The sequence below is a fragment of the Carya illinoinensis genome, chromosome 7 (assembly GCF_018687715.1).
Source record: "Carya illinoinensis cultivar Pawnee chromosome 7, C.illinoinensisPawnee_v1, whole genome shotgun sequence".
Lineage (NCBI taxonomy): Eukaryota > Viridiplantae > Streptophyta > Magnoliopsida > Fagales > Juglandaceae > Carya > Carya illinoinensis.
Genome location: NC_056758.1, coordinates 4401113 through 4416284, shown reverse-complemented (window position 1 = coordinate 4416284; position 15172 = coordinate 4401113). Strand labels below are relative to the sequence as shown.

The 15172-nt window shown below is 34.7% G+C and overlaps 1 protein-coding gene across 2 annotated transcripts; it reads left to right on the top strand.

Annotated features, from left to right (window-relative positions):
• The first annotated feature begins 10199 nt into the window (after window positions 1-10199).
• On the top strand, window positions 10200-14996 carry LOC122315251 (WAT1-related protein At1g09380-like). Of its 2 annotated transcripts, XM_043131067.1 has the most exons (7): window positions 10204-10589; window positions 12875-12937; window positions 13146-13262; window positions 13372-13627; window positions 13845-14003; window positions 14241-14392; window positions 14645-14996. In XM_043131067.1, the coding sequence occupies exons 1-7, from the start codon at window positions 10414-10416 to the stop codon at window positions 14898-14900; spliced, it is 1179 nt and encodes a 392-aa protein (XP_042987001.1). In that variant the 5' UTR covers window positions 10204-10413; the 3' UTR covers window positions 14901-14996. The 2 variants fall into 2 exon arrangements, with proteins under 2 accessions (XP_042987002.1, XP_042987001.1); XM_043131068.1 differs by lacking the exon at window positions 12875-12937 and having other exon boundaries at window positions 10200-10589.
• The last annotated feature ends 176 nt before the right edge of the window (window positions 14997-15172 follow it).

Here is a 15172-nt window from a genome sequence, read left to right as displayed (position 1 = left end):
TCATTTTATTGTTGAGATGCTATTAAAGGACGATGTGGGCGTGGGGCTCAGTCAGTGTCACGTTGCTTGTTCTTCTTTAGGCATTTGCATGTGATCGTCAGTCACTACAATCACGTGACCATTAAACCTGTGCTCTATGCATTTGCAAGCAACTCCAACGTGCTCTGTTTCTTTTCTAACATTCTCTACATATATTGGCAGCATTTACAAAAGTCTTTATCGATTTTATGCATTGAGAGGAGTGCTATGCATGCATATTGTAAGTTTTGAACTTCTTTTATAAAAATGTGTAATTGTTTCGATAGATATAAGTGTTATGGTTTTAAAGAGATTTCATAAAAATAAATTTATAAGTTAGCGTAAGTTTATACAATATATTATATATACTAAATAAATAAATAAAATTGATTCTAATTAAAATTCTCTTAATTGGTGATTAGGAAGAAAGTACCATATAATATATATTTTTGGAGAAATTTATTTGATTTTTCAATTTTTCTCAAGTATATATTTTATTAGAGAAATGCTACACATCATCCTACACCACACAGTTTATATATTAAAATATTATTTTTTATTTTTTTTATTTTTTATTTCATTTTATTCTTATTAAACCAATTGAATTATTCTATTTATCATCTACACACTATATATTTATTATAGAAAAAATGAAAAAAAAAATTAAAATAAGTATGATGTGTGAAGTGTAAGGATGACAAGAAGAATTTTCCATCTTATTATATCTATTCCTTAAATTAATGTTGTCTGGATCTGCTAATTGTCATGCTAGCTAGCTGGATCGATGGACAAACTAATTAATGAGAAAATTACGTCATTATTTAATCATGTAATTAATGTTGACATATATATATATAATTAACATGTCAAGCGAAATTAGCATTTTGTAGCAAATTAATATTTTCAATAATAAAGAGTATCTAGCAGCTTAAATCATTAGGCCCCATTTGTTTACCAAGATGAGATGAAAACACCTCATCCCAAACTCTATGAAGAAGAGTTTTGCATAATCAAATAGAGATCCAGGCATCTTTATTTAATCTCATATGAGTTCTAATGTTTTCAACCACTATCATAATATCTGATAGAAAATAGTAAAAAGTAAACTAAAAAGAGTTGAACACAGGAAAAAGCACTGTCGTCATCCTCGTCTCTACCATTATATTTTTTCTTCTCATTTGGAAAACACAGCAACGCCATTGTGGCCTTCACCCTAGCCATGAGAAACGGCATCCATTTCGCAATAAAACCACCCTCGCGCTACCTCTCGTTCCTGTGTTGCGCTGCAGCATTTCCAGCCCAAGCACTGATACACCTAGACAGCGTTGGGGGTTGACGGGGATGTTGGAGCCGAATAAAAATGTATTCATACCATCTAAGGATTTTTTTTTATTCTTCCCCGCTGAGTACAAATTTTTTTTTTCCTCTACACAATTTTTTAGCTGCAGTGGTAGAGTACTATAGATTCCCTACGCCTCTGAAGTTATATGTGGGGGAATTTGCCTTTTTTGATTTCTCTTATAAAAAAAAATCCCGTCCGTTTCTTTCCCTATGCCAATTTCCTCCTATAAATTCAAAATGACTCTACTCAGCAAACCCACCATCTCCACTGCCTGGAAGTGTCGCACTGGTGCCCCTAGGACCACTATTAAACGGTGCATATTTTTGGAAGCCGCCACAGCTCCTAAGACGCGATCTTTCAAGGTAATATATTTATGTGCACCTAGTAATTATGCCACTACCATTTGTTTGATATATATTTGATATTTTTATAATCTCATATTTTGATTTAGTTTGAACAAATAGTCGATTTGAGTATCAGTGCTTTAGCATTGTGTCACTTGTATATGGCTTAGAGGATAGTCGTTACCCAAACTTTAACAGATGTTTTCTAGGGTTTTATCACACCACATGCATTGATAGCCATTACAAACATCTCTTATTTGATCTACATTTTTCAAATTTAATAGATGTTTGTACATAAGGTTTTTGAATACACAGTTGAATGCGAGGATTTGGTTCAAATAATACAAAACTCGACTTCTTTGATCCTAGAATGACTTTCAACTTAAGCATATTAGTACTTGCAGAACCAAAGTATACAACTCTGTCTGCCTGCTTATTCAGAGCTAGCATGTCCCATTACATATTACAATAATAACTCCATTCTTATATAAAACATGCACACCCATAGCCTAAAGTACTCTCCACATATATTTATTACTAGGATATGTGTAATGTTGTAGAAATTTGTACAGGTAAGATGCTACATATATATAGGGGAATGTGTCTCAGATTCAGCTTTGCTAATTTGTTGTTAAACAAGGAAGTATTTTACAATATTGGCTCATTCATAAATATAATATTTTTGTTCCACACTGTAGAAAAAAATAAAAAATAATGAGGAAATCTATCCTTCCTTGTGGGAGAAGTAGAGCTAGCTAGAGAGATTACTTTCTTGGTGGGGGCAGAGACCATCATCAAGAAAAGTAGACTCCCATCATCTTCTTTTGGTCCTATATATTTCCTTGACATAAATTCTCTCAATTTATTAAGAAACATTTATAAGCAGTAGATTTATTCATGTAATAGATCAATCCCAATTTACTTGGAAAAAGGATAGAGGGGAAAAAAATATTGGCGAAATTTTCCTGGGCCATAAACTTATTCCTGCCCAGTTGGATTTTACTTATAATTGCCCCTTTGGTGGGCCACAAGTAGTATATGGTTTGGAATTCAAGAAGAACATAACACATGAGATATTCATCCTGCAGGGACTGAGACTTTACCTTTGGGGATGACTATCTATAAATTAGGGGTGTATAAGAAACTGTGGAACCGGCCATGACCGACTCAAACCGGTCGCCGGAGGCAAGAAAAGACCGAAACCGCCAAGGAACCGGTCGGCGGGTGGCAACGTTTAAGCAAAACCGACTATCATCGATTCGGTCGCGGTTTGAGGCCGGCTCAAACCGCTGAACCGGCCGATATAATAATACTTTTTTTTAAATTTTATCAATATTAAACGACCCCGTTCCACTTAAGTCGTTTCACTTAGACATTTATGTTTTACACACAAATTAAACGACGACGTTTGTTATTAAACCAAACGACGTCGTTTTGTTTATAAGGTGAAGAAAAAAAGTAGAACGGCGTCATCTACCGTTTAGATATTACACAGTCGCCGTCTTCGTCCTTCTTCCCCATTTCTGTGTTTCTAACCCTCTCTCTCTCTCCTCTGCAACTCTCTCTCTCTCTACTCTCTCAGATGAACGATGCCGTCGGGGGGAACCGAGAACTGCCAAAGAATCACCGGAGTCGATACGGCTGGTTGTTCTCCTCTCCGTCAACCAGTTATGGTTGATTGCTCCACAGTTCAAACTCTCATCGGTCGACGGCAGTTTTGCCCAAAAACCGCGCCGAAGGGATCGGTTTTCACCCCTACTATAAATACACACATAGAGACAAGTAGATATAGCAATAATAACTAGCTACTAGCGCCATGCAAACATAAAGAATGACTAGTGGGGATGAGTAGTAAAAGCTTGACTTTCAAATATAAGAGGTGGGTCTGCCTGGTCTCTTCTCTTAACATGCATATGGCGATGAGTAATTATATATTTTTTATTTTAATGATCTGCAGTAGAAAATCAACAACATCCCATTCAACAAGCAAGCAGCTAGCTAGCATACTTAATAATCAAAGTAATCAATTTATCATTGGAAACTTGGAAAGACTTGGGGATTGAGATAGAGATCTACTTTATAGAGGATTGCTGATTGGCTTTATAATCACTTTGCAAAGCACATTATTATAAACTTGAAAACCATTAGGAATGAATGCTAAAAGTAGGCTAATGTCCATCGTGTATTATTTATATTTTTAGCCTTTCAAGCAATTATTTTTTGTTAGGGACATATATTCATTATTATTATGTTAACCGCTGTATCCATCAGCTTTGAGTATGGATTTATGCAAACTTTTTAACTTGTGCTTCTTTCGATTATAGCCATACCAACTACGCTCCTACCAAGAAAGGCACCTATCAAAGGTATGAGTTGAAATTGCTCCTTTTCACTTACTAGATTTCTTGCTATAATCTTGTGTGTTAATGGCAAATGGGATGATCTTGGATTGATGCATGCGATGATATTTTACAACTTATTATATTTGACCTTGCATTAGCTATCTTTTTCTTGCTTACTTTTTTGTCATTCTCGGGGAATAATTTGTTACTGGATTTTTAAGTAGAGTTAACTTATATGCATAATAACAATATTGGGTCACTTATGATATATATAGATCCAAAACTGCCTTCCTACACTTATGCTATATACTACTGGATTATTTTACCCAACTGCCTACCTACACTTATGTAATGTATTGCTAGATTATTTACATCAGGTTGATTAATGGCGACCAACAGGGTTGTTAGTTAACCAGCAACATTATTTACATACTCAGAAAAGAAATTTCTTAATCATCTTACGTATATATGTATATTGTTAATATTGGCTTTAGCTACTTCACATGGATGATCTGAAAAATACACACATTGATTGTGAGCTTTGGTCTGATGAGATGGAGGAAAAGTTGATTGATCTGTTGTATGCGGATGCCCTTATTGGTGCAATAAGGGTAGGGAGGATCACCTCCCGCAGCCATGCTATTTATGCTCAATGCCTGACAGCGATGGGCAGAAGCAAATATGATGCTAGTCAAATTAAAGGCAAAATACAAAGGCTCAAAGGCAAGCAGCGCCTTTTCTCCGACCTAATCAGTCAAACTCGCATAGGTTGGGATCCAGAGACCGGAACGGTCATTGCTAGTGATGAGCATTGGTCCCATGCTATTAGGGTAAGCACTTAGCCCTAGTATTTGAACAATTATAAAATATAGTATGTCAAATTGGGTTGACGTATAGTTATCCAATTAGAATATTAATAATGCCTATTACGTTTGTGTTAGGCAAAATCACAATGGAAGAACTTTCGCCATGCACTATTTTCGAGGCATTTGTAGCCACTGGGGCACATGCGCATGCGTCAACTCAACCACCCCCAACTGTTGAGGGGGAGGTCCAGCGTAATGAAGATATGTGCAGTCGCACCAATGTGCGTTGTCACATGAATGTAGGCAATCAAGATGGTGCGATGATGGAAAATCCTGAGACGGATGCCTTGTTTGGATGTGGGCAATCATCCGTATCTTCAGGCCAAAATCCACGCTGTCGAAGGAGAGGAGTCACCCTTGGGTTACAACAAGAGATGTCGAACTGCCTGTCCGAGTTAGCTCGGACTTCCATAGCGAGACGGAAGCGCTATGAAGAAAGGGATGAGGCTTCAGGTTCGAAGCGTAGTAGAAACACACATAGTTCCAAGAGTGATGCTCATTTTGATCAGCACACTCAATGTGTAAAATTACTGCAATAGCTTGAACCTCCACTTTCGCTAGAAAATTTCCTCCGTGCTTACAACTCATTGATGGACAGCAAGCATCAAAATGGCTTCCTTGTTTTAGAACCTATAAATAGGGGACTTTGGGCCATGAGCCTTTGAGGATGCTTTGGCGGGTAGCCATGCATAATTTAATTTATCTATGATATGGACTTGTTATTTCTTGGTTTTAATTTTCTATTAGTAACTATGGAGTGATGCAAAAACTTGGTTAATGGTTAGTTTTATGTTAGTAACTATGCTTTGTGGAATGTTTATGCCAAACTGCTTTGTTAACGTTAATGTGTGATGAAAATTTTCAGTTGCCATTAGTTTATTACTTACAAACAAAACTGCTTGTGGGGTAATTTCATGCATATGTGGAATGTTTGAATATGGAATTGAAACAAGATTATATGCCAAATCTATGAATATGGAATTACAGCTTGCTGTTTTGGGAATTGAAGCATGATTCTGGGCACCATTGAATTGTTATGTGGAATGTTAATTGTGCATTAACTGTGCATTGTAGAAATGTGTATTGAACTGTGTTTGAATATGGAATGAGAGTTTGTTATGTGGAATGCGAAAGATCTGTGTTCCATGCATGTCTGGCCATGCTCTTGAGTTTCATCAGCATTTTCTCCCCATCTTCTTTGAGTGGTTGAGTTCATATTATTTAATATCAGAGTTGGAGCCAAATTTTTTTTATTGAGACTACTAGAATAGGGTGGTTTTTCTCTGTTTGCCAAACCAGAATTTGGTGGGACATGCAAACGAATGATTCTGGAGCTTTCTAATTATTTTCAGGTTGTGGGCATGCTTAGTTATATTTGAAATGACTGACATTTGATTGGTTTTATTATTGATGGCCGTTATTGGGCACATGGGCATGCTAAAAAATAGTGTTTATTTTTTACATTGTGTGTGCCATGTTTACTTGACTGTTGCCAAAATCCTTGTGTGAGTAATGAGTATGAGGAAAATTCCTTGAGTGATTTTACAACTAATGAGTATGAGGCAAATATTCTGGGGCATGCTTCAAAATTATCTTCTCTTCTATCTTCTATCACTAATCTCTTTTGAATACAAATAAATTTGTATTTTAATTATGATCGTATACTCATTGTAAAACTCATCCATTCTTATCATCTTCTAGAAAATATAGAAGAAAATAGTAACGACAATTTTTATTGCTATTTTACAAGTTTTAATTCATTAGCTCATTCCACCATTACATTAACTTTAATTTTATCTATCAATTGGTAACATATTTTTCACTACAGTAAATACGCACTTCGACAATGGATAGTGATAATCGCTCAGCGGATAGTTCGTCAATAGATGATGACAGCAATGGAGGAGAGGTAAACTCTGAGTTAGGGTCGACTTCTAGTGGTTCTGACTTCGAGCATGAGACGTATTAGATCATCGTGCTTATTTGAATTTGTGTGATGAAATGGGCATTAATCTTAGAATGCCCCAACACAATATTGGTTTACGTGTCCATCAATATATTTACAAAATATTAAATGGTAACTCCAGAAATTGTAAAGAGTTGTTTCGATTAGAGGTGGACACATTTTGGACATTATGCTCGACTTTGCGTGGAGAAGAATTTTTAATGGATTATAGACGTGAGGTCAGTGTAGAGAAAGTAGTAGCCATTTTTTGTATTTTGGTGGGACATCCACAAGGGCAACGTATGGTCGCGAACAGGTTTCAACATAGCAGTGAAACCATTAATCGTCATGTGCGTATAGTAATGAATGCACTATGTGAGCTTGGGAGGCATATTATTAGGCCAACACACACAGACGAACTCCATCCCTATATTGCGGGCAACCCTCGGAATATGCCATGGTTTGAGGTAAGCAACATATTTTTTTTCCTCTGCACTTTCGTTATTGAATTGTAAGTGGATATAAAAAAATAAAAAAAAAGGGGGAAAAATAAGTCTAGGCATTTGATTGATTTTTTTTGTGGTGTTACAGGGATGCATTAGGGCAATAGACAGAACGATGATTGATGCGATCGTACCAGCTGGGGTACATGAGCCATACAGAAACTAGAAAGAACGAGTTGCACAAAATGTATTATGTGCATATGACTTCGACATAAAGTTCACATTTGTGTACGCAGGATGGAAGGGTACAGTTCATGATGCACGTGTCTTAATTAATGCGATGACTCAGTCAAACATCCATTTCCCAACTATGTACTATAAACTTCTAACTAGTAAAATATTTTTTATTTTAGACTAGGGGATTATTTTTTTCGAATTCCTTGAATAGTGTTTATAATATTTTCAACTTTACATTGTTGAATACTACACAAATATGTACAAGTCGCTATTATCTTATGGATTTGGCATTTGCACTTTCTCTTGAATATATGCCACCATACCAAGAGAACGATATCATAGAAGCGACCGGCATAATCAACGTACATTCATTGGCTATCGAGATTATTTTAATTTTCATCATTCCTCGTTGCGGAATGTTATTGAGCGCACCTTTGGTGTGATGAAAGAATCTAAGTTTAATGTCTTCTTACTCGGTTGGGAGGCAAGGAAAGATCATAAACGCATGTTGTGCGCTACATAATTTTATTAGAATTACAACACCAGATGACTAGTTGTTTGCGAACGCACATAGCATGCAGATCAGCCTTAACCAATCAACTGGCCCGGATGAGGCTGCATCATCATCTGACCAAGCAGACATGACAAGTGCATCAGCCCAAGCAATGGGTACAATACAAAATAATATTGCACCATCAATGTGGGTAGCTATGGGTGAGAATTGAATATTAGTATTTGAAAAAATTTATGTAATGGTGTAGTTTGTATGGGAGGTAGATAATTTTGTGAGTGGAATATGCGCTTTGATACATTACACACTTGGAATTTGATATTTTTGTGACTATTGTTCAATTATGCAATTTGGGGTTTTAATAGGAATTTGTAATTCAAACAAGAAAAAAATTTACAACACTTTAGGGACATATATAATTATCTATTACAATTCATATAATTATTCTAATTTATAATAAGGAAAAAAAATTTGAATTTTATATATATAGAAGAATAAATAGGTCATTTCTATTTATAATATTATAATTTATAAATAGAAAAGAATTTCAAATTTCCTATATATAGAAAAATAAATAGGTCATAATTAGATTAATATTCTAATTTAAAAATAGTAAAAAATTTCGAATTCCCTATATATAGGAAAATAAAAAGTCATAATTAGAATAATATTCTAATTTATGAGATGAAAAAAATTTCAAATTTCCTATATTTTAGAAAAATAAATAGTTCATAATTAGACTATGTTTTAAAACAAAATTATTTTTCTAGATTATATAGTAATTTCGGAAATTTTGGGATATGAAAAGAATATTTATACATTATTTTTCAATTACTCATCCATATATTATTTTTTATTAATATATTAATAATTATATAATTAATAATTATTAAATTATCTTTAATCATTGATGGGATCCATCACTTTATCAAATCTTAAAAAGTTAAAATTATTTCATCTTATCTCACTATCCTAACATAAATTATTTTATAAATTATTTTATCTCATTTTAATTTATCTAATTTTTTTATTATTTAAAATATTTTATCTCAACTTATTTAAATTATATATCCAAATGAAATCTTAATTTCAGCCAGCTCTCAGTCAAAATGACAGCAAACATCAAATCGAGTACATTAGATGTGTATTATTAATTTTGTATATATAGTACTGGTGGAGAGAAGTTATTGCAAATTTAGGAACCAACCCTTTCTCTGGGACAAAGAGCTCGGTGGGCTTTGCTTGTTTAAACTAGCAACCATCCTTACTTGCACCAATTGGTAGAAGAAAGTAGTGTAAGAAATAGATTTCATAAAAATAAATTAATAAATTAATATAGTTATATGTTAAATTTATTTTATAATAAAAATAATTTTATAATTTAACATATTATATTAAATTACGTTTTATTTATTAAGAAAATGCTTTAGATTCCAAAGTGTGTCCGGAATGATAATTTTTTTTCTTTTCTTTTTTATGATTAAGTATGTATTTCTTAATGATTTTTATGTTTTTTTTTTGTGCTTTGTGGTTGTGGTTGTGGTTTTTTTATGATTTTTTATTTGTAGCTCCCATGCCAAGAGTTGTAATCACGGTATTCTTCCGTCACAAGTGAAAACTTTTTAATAAACTTGGGACGTAGCTGCTATGTGAGTGGCTACCGGCTCTTCTTAAAAAAAATTATATATATTTTTTAATGATGTTGTGAATTTTTTTATTTTTAAAAAATATTTAAAAATATAAAAAAATAAAGGAAAAAAATTCAAAAAAAAAAAAAAACTGACTTATTGGTTCTCGGAAGGATGGATGTGGCAGGACTCTTATTTGCTATTAGTATACATGCACACACGAAGCTTAAAGAATAATAAAATACGATGAATTGTAACGGCCGGCCAGAACCCACCAAACAAAATGGGTCCCAATTCTTGTTTTTGCTGATATATTTTCATAGAATATATATATATATATATATATACACACACACAGAGGAATTTGGTTGCTTGAAGCGTCCGAAGTCTGAACGTACGTAACCAAAGCTTTTGCAGCACAGGACAAAAACTGAAAGCGCCTTTATGAAGTAGTACTGATGGCAATATTCACTTGTAATTCCCACGACGCCCAGGTGTTGCCAGATATCAATAATCTTCAACGGTTTCTCTCTTTTTTCCATGCGAAATTATGATCTTTAATCCCTTTCTGTTGCAGCTCTCCGCTATATATCTATGGCCTCTCCAGTTCTCATTCATTCCATGAACTGATCTCTCTGCCTCTCTCTCTTGCTCTCTCAGTTCTAAACCTTCATCGCCATCTCTATCAAACAACAGATCAAAGAGTGGTAGGGCTGAGAGAAACAGTGCAAGAAACAATGGCTGGAGATCTTATGCCTTTCTTGGCCAACGTTCTGCTGCAAGTTGGGTATGCAGGGATGAACATCATCTCAACGCTTGCCATGCAATCCGGCATGCACCCACTTGTACTCGTCTCCTACCGGCAAATTTTCGCCACCATAGCAATCGCTCCCCTTGCTTATTTCATGGAGTGGTAAAAACTCAAAAACTAACGATCACCATATATATAACTTTGTTTCGGTTTTCTTGTGTGCATGGATTCGCTTCATTCACATTTTGCATGTCTATTTTTCTTTGGAGTTTTCTTCCATAATTAGTCAACTCATGTTTCTGGTTCTTGTATTTCTTGAAATATGTACTTCAATTTTCATATACACACACACACTACTTTCTTTGATCTTTTGTTTGATTCATGTTTTTAAATTTTTTTCATTTCTTTCAATAGATCGATTGTCGTGCAGGTTGAGTACTGTTAACATTAAGTTCCTTTCGTAGTGAATTAGGCTGAAAGTTCTCATCGTAAAGATAGTTTTTTTAGTTCTTCTTCCTTTTTCATTCAAGTTGGCTAAGATTAATTAAAACATTTAAGAAATGAGCAGCAAATAACGTCTCGTGTCTAGAAGACTCAATATTACTATCTTATTTGGCTTCAGCTTTTCTTATATATATATATATATATATAAACAGAGAAAAATAAGGTCTTGAAACTGTAATTAATTTAAAGATAGGGAAATACTTTAGTGACGAAAGGTATTATACAAAAGCAATGTTGCGTAACGATGTGGTTTGCATCAGCTTGTAAGATTATTTTATGTATTTTTTTTTTTTTTTTTTGTTGTTGATATACAGATAGATTGAGACCCAGAAAAAAGACTTTTTTTTAAGTGCTTGCATATATAGAACTCAACACTTAAAGTAAGTATCTTTGGCCATTAAGAAAAAATTTTAAAAATATATAATTTTAGTGATAGTCATTTACTTAATCATTAAGTAAAACAAAATTTAAAAAAAATTAAAAAATTAAAAAGAGCGGAATGGTTAAATAGTAGTAAGGCTATCATTATTAGTACTGCACGCATGTTTGATGCTTTAATCAACCCCTTTCTGCATACCATTCCTCGTAGGTTTTCCCAAAGCTTTTGAAATTGCATGTCTTTGATGATTGTGGCAGCTCCCTTTTTAAATGACTATTTAGAAAGCCTATCATTTTAGCCATTTGTTTTCTCTCATATATATGCTTACAAGGCCCCTTCTCACTTCTAGAATTCAGTTCACCATGCAGTCAAAGCTGGTTTGCTGAGACATCATGCAAAACTTCCTCCCGGGTTATCGCATGCATGCACGGATTTGCTTTAGTCACATTTTGCTTGTTTGTTGCTTAATTAATTTGGAGACGTTGGTGGGGTTTTGAACTTTTCCTCCAAAAAGCATACAGTTATTCTTTCTGATATCCCGACTTTCTTGAGTCATGATTAATGGAACTCGAAAAAGTAACGTACAGTATGTTTTTTTTTTTCCCTTTGTTAGTTCAATTTGTCTGCATATTCACTGTAGAGATGAGGTTGGAACTTTTCATTATAGGGATAGAAGTTCTTGGTAGTAACTCAGTATTGGGAAAAAAACCATGCATTAATTACTATTTGGGAGGAGAATATCGTTGTATTTTCGTCCTCATATATTAATTGCTTGAAGACAAAACGAAGAGCATATTCATGTAATCAGAAAATTCTGAAATTGCAATCAATTAAAAAGTTCCTTGAATGATGTTGAGTACCTGTGGGAAAACGTGTGAATGACCAAGAAGAATAAAAAGGTAAATTGTATTACGGCAGGATAGAGGCCATGCAGGCATGTTCACCACGTAGTTTTTGCTAGTCCTTGACGCGAACGCAAGTTGTTTTTGATAGAGCTAGTTATATATGCTCAGTGATGACAGATGCCGAGCTACACGGCGGCCTCTCATCCTGCATTCACAGTGCGATATTATTGTAGCCAGCACTCGTGGTTGCCTAAGCTGTTTGCCTAGCTATAGCTACCACATCAAGAATTAATGGATCTGATGATCAGCTGTCACTACAAAATAGAAATTTATTCTTAATATATTATAATATGCATGTTTCATGATCTACTGCTTTCAAGCTCAACTCCTTCACATTTCAGTTCCTGATCATCAAGTTTAATTTCCTCGAGTGTTTTCAAATTAATTGTCTTTGGCTGTATCCCGTTTTACATGAGTAGTGTTTGAAAATCATCCTTAGGCAGCTAGCTAGGCGAGATATATCTATCTGATCTCTCCGGCCTTTTTTGTCACCCGCCCTGCTGCCATTTCAGTACTTGATAACAGGGTACTATGCATAGGGTGAAGTATTTTATAGATCATGAATATTGGCTCTTGATTGGGTTTTTTCGTACTCAACGTAGGAATAATATGTTAATATTGCTTAATTAATTATGTAATCGATCTTCTTTCTTGATCAGGAGGAAGAGACCCAAGATTACAATACCAATTTTGTTCCAGATATTTTTGTGTTCCTTAACAGGGTACGTACGTACGTAAGTTTTTAATAAAGTGATCTGCCTCGATCTATTTATATGTAAGATTTTCTAGTAAGTGTGCCCCAGTGTCCCATCTGAACTCATTGCTTGGCAGTAGTTTGATCATTCGACATGTTTCATATGAACAGAAATCATTTTTATTAATTGTAATTGTAGTCCGTCCTCATGATTAGCTTAAAATTAACGCATGCAGGGCGACAGGCAACCAACTTTTCTACTTTGTGGGGTTAAAATACTCGAGCCCAACAATCGCGTGCGCATTAACGAATACACTTCCAGCATTCACTTTCATTCTTGCTGTACTTTTCCGGTACCTAATTCTACTTCTCATCACTATCACATAGTACTACTACTCATGATCGTGAGCAATATTTCTGTATAATGAAGTAAAAGTTTCAAGTTGATGATATGTTTGGCAGGCAAGAATATGTGGGAATCATGACAAAGCCAGGCCAAGCTAAGGTAATGGGGACGATTCTATGCGTAGGAGGAGCTCTTTTACTGTCATTCTACCATGGACACACCATAAATATAGTCAAGTCCAGCATTCACTGGACTTATGCAGAGAATATGGAAACCAAGAGGTCAGGTTCCAGTGGCCAGGGGAACTTCATCTTGGGACCCTTTTTCCTAATCTCTAGTTCCCTCTCTTGGGCAATGTGGTTCATTCTCCAAGTGAGTAGTACTCTCAATCGATCTCAGCTCCATTCCTTTAACTGCTCTGATGATCACAGGTCTAAAGCTTTCACCAAATTAATCTTTCTCCACAAGCACAACTATTCAGATCTTGGGTATATATATATCACGTATACGGTTCTAGTTTAAGTGCAAGTTTCTGCTTTAATTCATTAATTTGTACTAATTGTTGTATGTAATGTCGATCTGCATGCAGGCAAGAATGAGCGAGAGGTTTCCAGCTCCTTTCACAAACACCACACTGATGTGTTTCATGGCCAGCTTTGAGTGTGGGAGCATTGCATTAATATCCAAACACGACATTTCTGCATGGTCATTGAGCGATCCAGTCCGGCTTATTGCCTCTCTTTACGCAGTATGCAATATGGTTCCCTCAGCTTTCTCAATAACACTAGGCATGCATGCAGCTGGCAGGATTAGTTTTTTCTTTTCTTTCTATTTGTTAGACGAGTTTTCTTAGATATACCTCTGGTTGAGTTGATGAAGCTAAGGTATTGATTTTATAAAAACCATAAATTTATCTGTGAATGCGAATTGGAGATAGTTTTTAAGGTATTGATTTGAAAACCATATTATATAATGCTGATTTCAGGGAATTGTGTGTTCTGCAATAGCATTTGCACTCAGTTCATGGGCTATACAGATAAAAGGTCCTCTCTACGTCTCGGTGTTCAGCCCCTTGTTGCTCGTCATTGTTGCCATTTCTAGTTGGGCTCTGCTTCGTGAGAAATTATATGTTGGAACGTAAGTACTCTGCAATTTCCTCTCAGACATTTTATTCTAATTTTGAATTCACTTTGATATATAAGTCTCTGCACATTATGTGGAAATCTCTTTGGACTAACCGAATTCAAGAACACTGTCTCTCTGATTGTTGCCTGCAAGTTTGGATATATACATCTTTTCTTTGTGCCACTTGTATTTAATTATAACAAGGTGAATCACTGATATTCAAACATATTTCTGGTACTAATTAAATTTTTGTGGTAAATTCAGAGCTTTAGGGTCTCTTGTCATTGTGATGGGGCTGTATGCTGTTCTATGGGGGAAGAATAGGGAGATGATCAGACCGAGTGCCATTGAAGAGACAGCAGCATCAAGAAAGCTAGGTCAACAGATATTGATGGAGAATGTTGATCATGACTTGGAGCTGCAGTTGAATGGAAAATCAAATGGCAACCATCATTATCATCATCATCATCATGATGTTACAGCTAGAGATCAAGAGAACCAAGCTGGGAACAAACCGTAATCCAGTTGATCAATATTATTTACATGCAGAATCATGTTCCATCTTGATGTTTAAATTACAATCAGTTCCAATAAATTAAGTTTTTTTTTCTCTAAATATGTCCACTTTCACTATCTATATATATATATAATTTCCACACATACGTAATATTCCTCACATAACTTTTTCCCTACAAATACTAAGTGTGTTTAGGGTTGCGTTAAGAGTTTTTTTTTTTTTTTTAAATCTTAAATAGCCTTAAAAATAACTTTAGTTATAAAATTAAGTTATTC